Here is a 13,260-nt window from a genome sequence, read left to right as displayed (position 1 = left end):
TGTGTCACAATACATGACATCATCACCCGCCAACCACACTTCTCCTTTCTCGCTCTCCCAGCCACCCATCCAATCAGAACCTCCCTACTTCCCTCCCCCACTCAGCCCACTCTTACCCACACCACATCCTCCTCAGCTTGCCTCGTGTTGTGAGACATACTGCCTGTGTTAGCTCCGTGGAAGAGGATTTTGTGTTGCATTTTGTCACTTGGTGTTTCGCTGCTGGTTGAAGGTTGAGAAGATGCTCTGCTGGTTGAAGGCTGGGGAGATGCTGTGCTCATGGAGGGCCAGATCCTGTGTGACTTGCTGGCATGGTGAGAGTCTGCTTGAAGAAGGCTCTGATCATAGTCTGCCTGGCTGCCCTCTTCTTCACTTCCAGCATCGTCCTGTAGACTTTCATCCCCTCCTCAGGTCGATTAGCTCTGTCCCTGCTTTGTCCTGGGAGGGGGTCATTTTTCCGCATAATGTCAGTTATCTCCTCCAGCTTCATTAACAACTTTAAGATTTTGATATTCAGAGCTTGGACCTCAGGGACGACCTCCTCCTCCTCCTTTGCCTCCTGGTGTGCCTGTTGGATCATCATACTGAGGAGCTCCTCATTGCTGAGCTCCTCCCTGAGGCTCTCAAGAACCTTCTCCACATCATCCTCGTCAACCTCCCCGAAGCCCACCTCATGCAACAATTCCACTATGTCCTGCCACACAAGCTGGACAGGCAGAGCTTGTACACCCTCGGGGAAGCTGGTGAAGGAGTGCATGCACTCTGGCCACAGCTTCCACCCCACACTGTTCATGGTCTCTTTGCTAACCTGACTCCATGATTCAGTGACATTCTCTAGGATGTGGCGTATGTTATAGCCCTTCCAAAACTGCTGCGCTGTTGTCCTGTCATCACTATCACAGGCCCATACCATCTGCTGCATAGTGTGACATAGGTAATAAGCCTTAAAGGCAGCGATCACCCCTTGGTCCATCGACTGCAACAAGGACATGGTGTTGGGGGGCAGGAACACCATCACAATATTGCTTGCCCATTCCTTCATCGCGAGAGGGTGGCTAGGCGCATCGTCCACCACCACGACATAACTGTTCGCCAAATTTTCACGCAAAGCATAACTCTTTAGCACATGAGAGAGGTACGAATGGAAATATGACAAACAGATATGTTAAGTCAGCCAGGCTTTCTTGTTCGACTTCCAGATGACCCCAAGGTTCTCTTTAACATACCCCACCAGAGCCCTGGGGTTCACGGAGTGGTAGACAAGGAGCGGCTTCAACTTGAGGTCACCCTTGATGTTGCCCCCCAGCAGCAGTGTCAGCCAGTCCTTCGAGGGCTTGACTCCTGGCATAGACATTTCCTCCGTTGCAAGATATGTCTTTGAGGGCATTCTCTTCCAAAAGAGCCCAGTCTCATCAAAATTCAAAACCTACTTCTCACTGTAGCCACCCTCCACGATGATGCATTTCAGTTCATCAGGAAACGCTGCCGCCACTGTGTCTGTACTCGCTGCCTCACCGTACATCTTCACGTGGTGGAGGTTTGCTCACCTCTTGAACCGGTCAAACCCCCCATGGCTCGCCATGAAGATCTCGCTTTTACCAAGATCACGCCTGACCTTTAGCTCATCCCATAGCAAGAGAGCCTTAGTGCATATAATTGCCTGGCTCATGGGTGCCTTGTGCAGATTCTGATCCTCCACCCACATGCGCAGCATCTGCTCCAGCTCCTCCATCGCAGGCTCTTGCTGGCGGGTGATACAGGAGGTGGATAAGGTTGCAACCTCCCCAGCAACAGCCTTAATGGCCTCCTTCTTCTTTATGATGATGGAGACAGTCGACTGGGCCAGGTGGAGAGCCAATGTGATAGCACACGCACCTTCGCCTCTGTCGTGGCACTTAAGAATTTCCAATTTCACCTCTAGTGACACAGTCTTGCACACTCTTTGTGGGAACATCACCAGCACCACCACTAGCAGGCCTCTTACCACCACAACTAGGGCCTCCACTAGCACTGCCACTAGCCCCACCACATGCAGCACCCTTACCAGACATTATGACACTTATTTGGTCCAAAAATCGCACAATATCACACCACACACGATTAGTATCTTTGCTTTACTCACAGCACTGCTCGAACATGGTTACAGTGCATTACGATAGCAGCTTGTGTAACGTTGGTGGCGCAACACAGCGCATGGTAGGTGAGAGTAAGGGAGATCCTCACTTTGAGATGGCTGGTGCGAGAAGAGCGATACGGGTGAGCGCAGGGTAAGCGATGGCTGTGGGGCCTGCGTGAGCATTTCTGCACATCCTGGGAGGCAGGGGGGCCCTGCTAGCCACGGGAACGCATGTGATTCAAAATTTCTACCCGTCGTCTGTGGATGCGACATCAGAAGGCCCATTGTTAAACCAGGGCATTGCCATCGGGTATCGGGGCATGGTTGTACAGTATATGTTCCCCCATCGCTAAGCCGGGGTATCTCATCTACGGGTATTGTATACTGTATTGGGGTATTACTGTACTTGTACATACACACACTGCACACGCGAGTACCAAATTGCAAACCTTGTACATATAACGAAGTAATGAAGAATTCTAGGCCAGATCTATATGAAATGTTTTTCTATCAACTAAAAAAGATTGTTTCACTGTATAAGCCGAGCTTAAATCAAGTAGCCAAAAGTCGTTCATCCCCTTGTCTCAGGGTTACTGTCCTCTTGTTGATCCCATCTACTGTACTGCCTTCTTATTATATTCAGCAGATCTCATCTTTTTTAAATTACAGTGAGAAGAGTGACTAAATATTACATTTTATATAAAGCATAGAATATAATAACTAATGGTTGCGGGCAGTTTGTGCTTAATTTAGTAGTGAGTGTACATTATTTATGTACATAAACCCACTGCCACCACACCTACCACCAGCACATAGTATGCCACACGCTTATCTCGTTGTTTTCGGCCTTCTTTTTTTCTTTCTCTCCTTTCCCACTCACCCACATTTTATTTACTGTGAACCTTTAGTGGGTTTCAGTAAGACTTTTAAGTAGCAAAATAGTGTCAAGGTAACAACATTCTTTCACACACAATTAGGCAAAACAGTGACCAGAATATTCAATAAAAGTCATTTTAATGTTTCTTCCATCCATATCCTATCTATCTATCTATCTATCTATTGCCAGATGCCTCAATCCCGTTTGGGGTGGCCACAAACAAATCGCCTCCAAGTCGCCCTGTCCCCTGCCATTTCACTGCCCTGCTCCCAACTCACACCCCCCTCTCTCATATACCTCTCCACCCCATCCCTCCATCTCATCCTCAGCCTCCCCCTCCCTCTTCCCCCCTCCACCTCACTCACATACACTCTCTTCGTCAGTCTCTCACCCTCCATCCTCTCCACATGGCCAAACCACCTCAGTGTGTTCCTCATAACGCTTCCTATCACATCCACATCCACACCACAACGCTCCTTTATATCCTCATTCGTCAGCCTGTCTCTCCACGTGACTCCACAGGCTCCTCTTAAATAACTCATTTCCACTGCTCTCACTCTTGACTTGTGTCCTTCCAACAATGTCCAAGCTTCACTTCCGTACGTTAGAGTTGGTATCACAATACTGTCATGTAGTAACTTTTTGACTTCCATGCTCACTTCCCTGTTTCTTATCACTGCTTTCAAGGAACCAGCAACCTTTCTTCCCTGCTGTACCCTTTCAAGCACTTCACCCTCCAAACCTCCATCCTTACTCATCACACTACCCAAATACTTAAACGTACTCACATTTTCCAATTCCTCACCATCTAACCTCGCTGTACATTCACTAACTTCACCTCTCTCAAAGACCATCACTTTACTCTTCCCTACATTCGCCTTTAGGTTCCGTTTCTTACACACTCTCTCAAACTCATCCACCAAGCCTTGCAGCTCCCCTTCGTCTTCACTCAACAACACAGTATCATCTGCAAACAACAGTACAGGGAGTTTCCAAACACTATCTTATCCAGTATCATGATATTGACAGCATATATCAGTATCAGTTTGGTGTTGGAAAAAAATGCAAATATTGGCAATATATCGGTTACAGCACTAGTCCTAGCTCAACAGGCTAGCTGTTTACTTTTGTAGAGCCTACGGTTGGATACTTTCTGAACAGACCTCGTATACATATGTATATTTAAGATGTATTGCAAATGACTGGTGCCAACAGGTGGTGGTGGGCGGATGTTTTCTCGAGGTGGACAGCTGCAGGTGGCAGGGGTGGTAGTGGGATCTTGGGGTCCGAACTATGGCTCCAGTGGGGGAGATAATCGTTCCCGTGGACCTCGGCACCCGGTGAGTGGCTTAAAGTATTCTCTGAGTATGGGATTTTGCTATGGGATTATGTTTTGCTTAGTTAGTGAAGTGACACCTATGTTTTATTGTTTGTGGGAAAGAAAATTTTCTGATGTAGGTGCTACCTATATGTATCCCAAAGAATTAAACCCTTCTTTACCAACCCCTCCTCCCAATGTAAACACTACGTTTACCCCCCCATACCGACCTGACAGCTCCCCCTCCCATAGTGTATGTTTTTTGCCACGTCAAAACTATTCACTCTTTGTGATTTGTTTGTATACAGATGATCACATAAACCCAGCATGATGTTGCTATTGTAAAAATATATTTATGAAGTAACTCATTATATAAGTTTACACATCTTATGCTAAAGCACTGTTACCCAGGTAACTACTGTACAAATTGGATTGAAAAAAATATCATGCACAGATGGATGGCTTATTTATTTACCTTGTAAGTTCAGTTGATTTTGGATGATAAATAATGGTCTAATTATGTTGATAAAGTATCTATGTGTTGTGGTGCGCTCCGAGGCAGACGCAAACAGGTGAAGCCAGGCCATATGCGAAAGATAGGAATAAAAGAATAGAAAATGGAGAAGGAAGAGGATATAAAGTATAATAACAAAATAAACCAAAAGCAAATCCATAATAACAAGCAAAATAAAGTGGGTGAAAAGTAAACTATGAAAGTGAGAAAAAAGGAAAATAAAGTGAAAAACAAGAGAATGAAGATGAAGAGAAAGAAGGTAGGAAGGAGTGCATGTTGGCTACTGGCTGTGCCAGACCTGGAAATGTTCGGGAGAACAAAAGCCAGGCTGTTCATTGCAGGCAGGGCAGTATTTCCTTGCCCACTTTGTTTACCTTTCAGCAGTACATACTCTGCATCTTCATTGTGGCCGACGACGTGTTGCAGTAGCAGGTATGGGCATGATTCCATGAGTTAGCTGTGGCTGTGCAGCATCAGAGGTGCTAGGTTGTGTACCTGTAGGTGGGGTGTATCTTGTTCTTTTTTGTTGTTTCTTAGGAGGTATTCTTTCTTTCTTTGCAGTGAGCAAGGCAACATAACCCAGACTGTATTCGTACAAAATTTCATGAATAACACATTTCAGGAAGTCATAGTACTCAATACTTCTAGTACATGCATGTAGATTTTGGCATACGATGCGAGCATTCAGTACCATTCTAGTTACCATGTGTAATCCTAGTTTTTTTAACCATGCAAGGGATTTCCTTGTGGGATTGTAGGGTTCAAGTACTTGATCCACAGAATCTACAGCCCCCATCTGCTTGTTGTACCTCTGAATAAGTAAGGGCTTCTTGACCATCTCTACTTTTCCACCTCTCAGATGACGTGTGTGCTCCACATAACCAGCTTCATGCTTAGTTATGATAACATGCACAACTTTACGATCACGGTGCTTGATGACAAGAATATCCTACATTCTTCCAAATATAGCCTGAGACGTTTGAAGTTGCTGGGATGAGATGTTCTTTGGTACCTATCTGTTTGGACAAATTGTCCCAGTGGTTAGTGTCTTTATACTCAGTAAAAATTTAGCAAGATGAAGAGAACTGTATCAGTTATCTAGTACTACATGCCGCCCTTTATTGAGCAGAGACTTCATCAGATAAACAGGGACACATTCAGACTTGCTGAGAACTGCAAGCTCAGGATCCTGCAACATTTCGTCATAGAGGCCAGTTGTGTAGAGACAAATATTCCACGTTTAACCTTGGACATTTGGAGAACTGTGGCAGTGTGCAAACAGTCTCAGGCCAAAATGCTTCCTCTTGGTTTTGATATACTGGCAGAAATGCAGACGTCCTTTGTACAGAATGAGAGGTTCATCCACTGCAAAATTTTCCCCAGCAGAAAAATATTCCATACATTTCTCATGCAGCATCTAGAACATTCCAAGCCTTGATGTAAGCTTTCTGGGAACAGCATCATCAGGATGTGAAAACCTAAGAAATCTGAGGATCTGAGAAAACCTGTTGCGGCTCATCATAGCTGTGGTAAAAACAGGTGGACCTCGACACAACAAAGATGAGCTCCAGTAAGGAGACAAGTGAGGTAATTTGTTCAATCCCATGGTTAGTTGTAAGGCAGAAAACACATACAATTTATCAACTGTCACATCTGTCCGTTTTTTCCCCATAAAGTTCTTTGGATTCTTTGTGGGATTGTCTTTGAAAAAATGTGCCGCACAAGTATTTGTCCACACACATAGTGAGTTCATTACATCTTTACTCATAAACAGCTGGAATCAGTCAAGTGCAGTTATTGAATGTGATGCATGATTTGCAACAATTCTTGGATGCACATCCACAAAATCCTCTTCCACAGTAGGCAAGACATTAGGTCTAGGATCTCCAAATGGATCAGACAAAAGCATGAAGTGTGTGGACATATGACGGTGATGGCAACCTTGACCCACATGTTGCCGAGAGGGTGGCATCACTAAGCTCGCTACTAATTTCCTCCTCCTCCTCACTCACATCAACCTTGCTATGATTTTCAGGATCATAGCCATCATCATTGTCATCTACTGACACAGACACTGTTGCATTATCATCTGATACATTTACATAAGTATCCTCATGAGGAATAAGCTCATCACTATCGGAATCCGCCAGAGACACCATGAGAGAAAAATAACCTGTACACCCTCTCTCGTGGTAAGGTGCATGGTAACTGGCGCTGTCAGGCAGGCCAAGGGGTGTAAATTTTGCCATATGTTAGCGGAAAATATAGTACGATGTCTATAGTAGAAATTATAAATAAAATAATGGTTGGTCTAAAAGAGGTTACCTCTTCAGAACTTCGTCACAGTCTTTGTTGTCAAAACACAGAGCTGTTGCTGTCACATGGTCCTTAGAAACAGCCTTACCGGGCTACCCTTAGGCCCATATGCTGCCATTCATTAGAGGATGTACCAGTGAACCACAGTTGCGGTTCCGGTGTCTCACAGGTATTTGCAAATGACGTAAGGGGATACATCAAAACACATTTCCGGTGAAGAAGGGGTTAAGCTGCTCCAGTAGCATCTAAAAGGCAGAATTTTTATCATCTAATGCCAAGCTGAAAAAGATTTAACACCCTTGTATTGCTTCTCACGCATTCACTTACCAGGTCAAATTACATTTACTGTTCATGCCTCTTCCCTCTCTTATACCCAGTCACACGTACAGTACTTTCTGTATTGTATCTTCTCTCTCTATATGACACACAGATTTAGCATACTCACACTTGCCCTGTGCTAATTAAACATTGTTGCTCCTACTGTCAAGAATGTCTTGTGTTGTCATCCTCTTCAATCTCTATAACCCACATATTTCTGAGTCCAGTTTTCATTACAGTACTCTTATTCTCAACTGTTTCTAACTCTTACCTACTCACTAAAGTACTGTACTAGTAGTATCTAAAGTGTTAGACATAATAAAAAAAAAAGTACGCATATTAGCAAACTACTTATCAGTAGATGACATCCCCAGTTGTCTTTTGCAGGCATTTTGCTGTGCAATTTTCTGTTAAAATTTTATTGGTACCAGTGTTGTAATACTGTAATTATGGTGACAGTTACTGACATGATCCTAATGTGCCACAGTGTAGTTGATGGTGTTCAAGTTAGTAAGGTACTTGCTTTCATGCCTAGTAGGGACCGTGAAAAGTGCCTTCAAAGTTGATTCCACCAAAGTTGGGGCATTGACATTATGGGAAATAAGCTAGCAGGGACCGTGCCGGTAAGAAATTTCACTCCCCCTAGCGTATTTCCAACTTTAAATACGTCCTAAAGTTATGTGATGTGTTGCTATTAACACATTGTCATAAACTAACACTAAATTAGCAATAAAACATAAAAACATCATAAAATACACTTGTATACAATGTGATTTAACAATATTACTTACATGTGTAACACAGACACTCCCTCCATTCAAACATACCACTCATCAGAAAGACAAGGTTGAAGGGCTTAATGGACTCAATGCTAGCTGGTATCCAAGGCCTTGAATAGGGCTAGTGGGCCCCACCACTGCCTCCAACACTTGTCTCCATCACCAATAGTTCTTTCTTGTTGCATTCTTTGATGCCTCTGAAGCTTGCCTCTCTTGCTCCTCCACAAAGCCTGAGAATTCCTCATTGAGCATGAGGTTGGCCATAATTTCAGGATCTGGGCGGGTGCCATGTCCAGAGGACCCCTCAGCTCAGACTGGGACCTCCACTTCCCAAGCCTCGTGGGGCCTTAGTTTTAGGTATCGAGTTATTAACGCCTGTTGACCTTTCTGGATTCATTTGTTGAACGCTTCACCAATAAGAGAGATTATTTATTTTATGTTCTTGATCGCATTCTCTTTGTGGGTGAAATAGAAAGACCCAATCTCCTCAGCAGTTGACTCACGGGCAATACTAATGTGGAATATGTGGGACAGAAATGAAGTGGTTGAGGCTCTTTTCACCTCCCCTTGTGGCTTCTGGACAGTATGTTGCTCCATCTCCGTATCTTTATCAAGCATTTCTTCTGCGGATTCCTGTGGAGGTGCGTGTCTGATCAGGTCCTCAATTTCCTGCTGTGTTACGTTGGCAAACCTGGGAACTGGGATCTGCTGTATTGTCTCCACCGTTTCTTCTAAGAGCTGCTGTTGCTCGTTCCGGCCAGGCAGACTGGCAACGAGATTTGGCAACAGCAACTTCCATGCGTAGGTAAAGGTGGGCAGAGAGAGTGGCTCCCATGCCCTCGCTGATGTCTCAACTGCCTGGTGGATGCTAAGTTTCTTCCAAAAAAACATGGTGGAGGAAGAAGGGACAGGGTCGTCAGTGTCACTCTCACTGTCCAAATCAGACACCGTGGAGGTCATAAGCTTAGGTGACTCAGAGCCCTGGATTTCTAGGAGCTCCTGTAGCGTGTCCATGGCCGGCCTAAGCCAGTTGTGGATGTCTTGGTAAAAAATTAGTTTGGTGTTGGCAGTCACCTCCTGATCCAGAGGCTTGATCTCTGAAGTGGTGTTTGGAGGCAGAAACACCACCTGTGCTGCCAGATCCCACCCAGCGAGGAAGTGGGCATGGCATGGAGCATTTTCTATAAACAATAAGACACAGAAGACCAGGTTGTTCTCTTCACAGAACACTTTTGCATCAGGGATAGAGTGGTTGTCAAACCATTCCAGGGACATGATGGAGGTCAAGTAGACCTTGGAGTTGGATTTTCAAATGTGCCCCCTTAGGCTCTTCATGTCAGTGTGCTAGTAGGCTCATCGCTGCCTCAAGTAGTACAGGATAAAAGGGCGCATCCTGTGGGTTCCTGTAGCGTTGGTGGTCAGGAGGGCTGTAAATCTGTCCTTCACCATCATGACACCCCTGTCCTGCTTTTCAGACTTGGTCGATATATATTGGGCAGGGGGATCACTTCCAATAGACTCCAGTCTTGTCACAGTTATAGACCTGGGCCAAGGAGTAATTGGCGTCCTCAGTAATTTTTTTCGGCTACAGCTGGGAAGGAGGCCTTGGCTTCCAAATCAGCTGACTGTGCCTCCCTATGGTAGAACACATGCTTGACTTTGGCCCTGCCTTTGAACCTGTGTAGCCAACTTCATGAAGCAGTGAACTCGGGGGGGTGACGCAGTGTTACATTTCTTTGCAACTGCATCTTAAAATAGAGGGGCAAGGTCTTAAATTTCAGGCCCTATCACTTTAATGCTTTCCTAGGTCCTCCTATTCAACCACTGAAGCAAATAATGTTCTACCAATAGCATAACTGAGCTGTACTTGGTCACTGTTTTCACTCGTCAACCTCCAGTGCCTAGTTCAAAATACTGACCTTCATTGCAATGGCTAGATTGGCTATAAGTTTAGTCAGCTGTTTTCTCATACTACGTCCAGTCGACTGTGGCACATTAGGAATGGCTCGATATTACAAACTAATGGGGACTGAGAATACCACTTGCTCTGCGAATAAAAGAACGTATGGGAAAAAATAGGGATTGGTTCTGTGACCATCCGAGTGACCCTCCACACAACCCTTAAACAAGAATAAAGGGTCAATACACCTGAATTATTAAAAAGCATCAGTCAATACAGTATCCTGCATGTCATCAAAAGTTTGAATGAAAAGCACCACATTTGAGAACTTTTGTCCAAATGTTGTTGTTGTGCGGGTGGGGGTTGGGTGCCAGCTGCGCTTACCTTGCAGAACCACCGCTCTGGCTGGCTTGTACTCTCTCTCTGAGGCCTGAGAGGCTGCATTGGTGGACGGTGCAGGGCATATTACACCTCCACCTCCTCCTCCGATGCCTCCAAGGTTGGTGACGTGAGGAGGAGGTCACACCCCTCGAAGGTTGGATTCTGATCCTCTTCAAGTACTGACAAAGATGAGGTAGAGGGTGCAGCTGATTCAGTGGGTGCTGGCGCAGTGAATGCACCGCGGGTGGCTGTGTGGTGCATGGTGGTGTTTGTGGCGCTGCAGGCTTCTTGGCTGATGTCTTGGAGGGTGGAGGTTTTAGGGCGGCGAACAGTCCTGGCAACTGCCTTGCTGGTGCTGGGGCCTGGATCTACTGCTGCTGTGCTAGTGGAGGGGCAAGGAGAGGACAGCTTGACAAAGTAGCAGTCCAGTGTGGTCTGTGCTGCCTGCACTTTCTTCTGACAGTACAGCTGCTCGTATGGGGACAGAACAGATGCAACCCCTGCCTTGAAGTCAAGTGCATGATCCAACAAAGGGTCTTGCTGAACAACCTTATCTGTGCAGCCCTTCATCAAGTCTATTATTTCTGCCAGGAACCTGGTGGTCAGCGCCTTCAGCTTGGAGACTTCTTCCTCCTGGCTCTCCTGTTCATGGTGTTTGTCGAGCTGGAACAGATCCTCATCCGAGAGCGTCTGTGTGTGTGACTCAAGAAGCTCCTCAACGTCCCTCTCGTTAACCGTGGCGAATCCTGCGTCCTGTGCGAGCACTACGATCTCACTACAGACCTTAGGGACTTCCTTCTTGGCGAAGCCCCTGAAAGAGTGCACGCATTCTGGCCAAAGCGCCTTCCAGACTCCGTTCGTGTTGGCCTCTGTAACCTTCGCCCATAAGTCTGTGATGTTGCCAATGGCATCCTTGATGTTGTAGTCTTTCCAGAACTCCTTTACCGTCTTCTTCCCATCCTCGATAGGTACCACCAGCTGCTTCTGACACCTCCTTATGTAATATGCCTTGAAGATGGCAATTACACCCTGGTCCATAGGCTGCAGTAAGGAGGTGGTGTTCGGTGGCAGAAACACAAGCTTCACATAAGGGCAAACGTGATTGATGATCGTCGGGTGCCCCGTGCGTTGTTGAGGACCAGCAGACACTTGCTGGAGAGGTTGTGTACCCTGCAGTATTTCTCCACGAAGGACGGGGAGAAGTCAGCAATGTACTCCTGGGAAATAATCCTTGTCATGCATGTTCTCATGCTAGCCCGCCAAACAACTGGAAGCTTCACCATCTCAACTCCTTTTAGTGCCTGTGATTGTGCGAAATGATAAACCAGGAGAGGCTTGAGCTTGACACCTCCTGCTGCGTTGCCACTGACAGAGTCAAGCAATCCTTGCTGACCTTAAATTCTGGCGCTCTTCTTTCATCCCAGGAGATATAAGGCTGGGAAGGCATCTTCCAGAAGAGGCCAGTCTCGTCCATGTTAAATACCTGCCTTGCATCATAGCCACCCTCTTCAATGATTTTTCTCAGCTCCTCGGGGAAGTTTTCTGCCGCAGTTTCGTGCGCACTCGCAGCCTTGCCTTGAATACAGATATGGAATTTGCATGGCCCTTGAAATGATTAAACCATCCATCACTTTCTTGGAAGTTGTCACTAGCAGGCATAGCCCTAAAATGGGCCGGAGTAGCACACGCACCATCACCCCCCAAGCTCCCGTCACCACTTGCCGCATCACCCTCACTTTTACTTTCACCCCTAGCCACACGCTCATCATATTCCTGCTTGCAATTTTCCCACAACAACACCGGCCCCCCCCCTCCCCCCCCCCCTTTTTTTTTTTTTTACATGTCTGACTCTTGGCAAAGGCTTCAGGGTCTATTCCCAAGTCCCAGTAGTTCTCCCTGGGGCCCAGTAGTCCTCCTACATCTCCACATGTCACCACTTCAGTGTTAACACCCACCATCCATATTGAATACATGCTAGGGTTGTCTCATACAGGACTGGTGTACTGGTATTAGCGGGGGTACTTTTATGACATGTCGGCGGGTCATCTGGTAGATCAGAAAAGTCTGCTTTTTAAGAAATTCAAATCCTTAAACTGTTCCCTGTCGCAGCCGGGATGCAAACCTGGGTCCATGAGGACTGCAGGCTGCCTCTCTACCGATTCTGCCACCGCCTCCCCCTTTTGCTAGATAATGGCTCGAGATAAAGACACGTGGGCCTGACTCTGGTCTTCCAACCAGACTGGCAACAATTTTTCCATCTTTTATTTGACACAGTCACAAGTGCAAGTCTGGAACTTACTAACAGGCACAGAAGAACTCACAGCCAAAGCCTGCACTGTACTCATATTTTTCAATATTGTACACACAGTGGAGGAAGACAGCTTGAATGAAGCACATATCTCCGCCACTTTCTGACCGCTGTCGTGCCTCTTAATAATCTCCAGTTTCTTGGAGATCAGAATAGACTCTCTGGGATGCCTAGCAGGGGCAACACTAGGGATGCTTATGGGATGCATTGGAGGCATCGTGATACTGGACAGCACTGATATAGTACAGGTACACTCACACCCACAAGTGGAACTGAAAGTGACTCGGGACGCGGGAGAATCGCGCATGCTATCCTCTCCAGTAAACTCCGCCCATTAGGCTTAGTTTCCCATGTGGCTGGCTAGCAGTGGCCCGTGAAATGTGAAATTTGAGTACAGTACTTGTACGTATTCTCACAGTCCTTATGCTCGTAA

The 13,260-nt window shown here is 46.2% G+C and overlaps 1 protein-coding gene across 1 annotated transcript in view; it reads left to right on the top strand.

Moving 5' to 3' along the window:
- LOC145406484 (constitutive coactivator of PPAR-gamma-like protein 1 homolog) overlaps positions 1-13,260 on the top strand; it is a 172,033-nt gene that overhangs the window by 138,644 nt on the left and 20,129 nt on the right. Inside the window, exons 17-19 of the mRNA XM_080277639.1 lie at positions 1,509-1,537; positions 4,209-4,333; positions 5,255-5,257. Coding sequence (XP_080133765.1) covers positions 1,509-1,537; positions 4,209-4,333; positions 5,255-5,257 — 157 coding nt within the window. The remainder of the gene's footprint in view (positions 1-1,508; positions 1,538-4,208; positions 4,334-5,254; positions 5,258-13,260) is intronic.

The sequence above is a fragment of the Coenobita brevimanus genome, chromosome 70 (genome assembly GCF_032717465.1).
Source record: "Coenobita brevimanus isolate Jiangsu-jjx chromosome 70, ASM3271746v2, whole genome shotgun sequence".
NCBI classification, from domain to species: Eukaryota; Metazoa; Arthropoda; class Malacostraca; order Decapoda; family Coenobitidae; genus Coenobita; species Coenobita brevimanus.
Note: the sequence above shows the minus strand (reverse complement) of the source record. Positions and strands in the feature narration are given on the sequence as shown.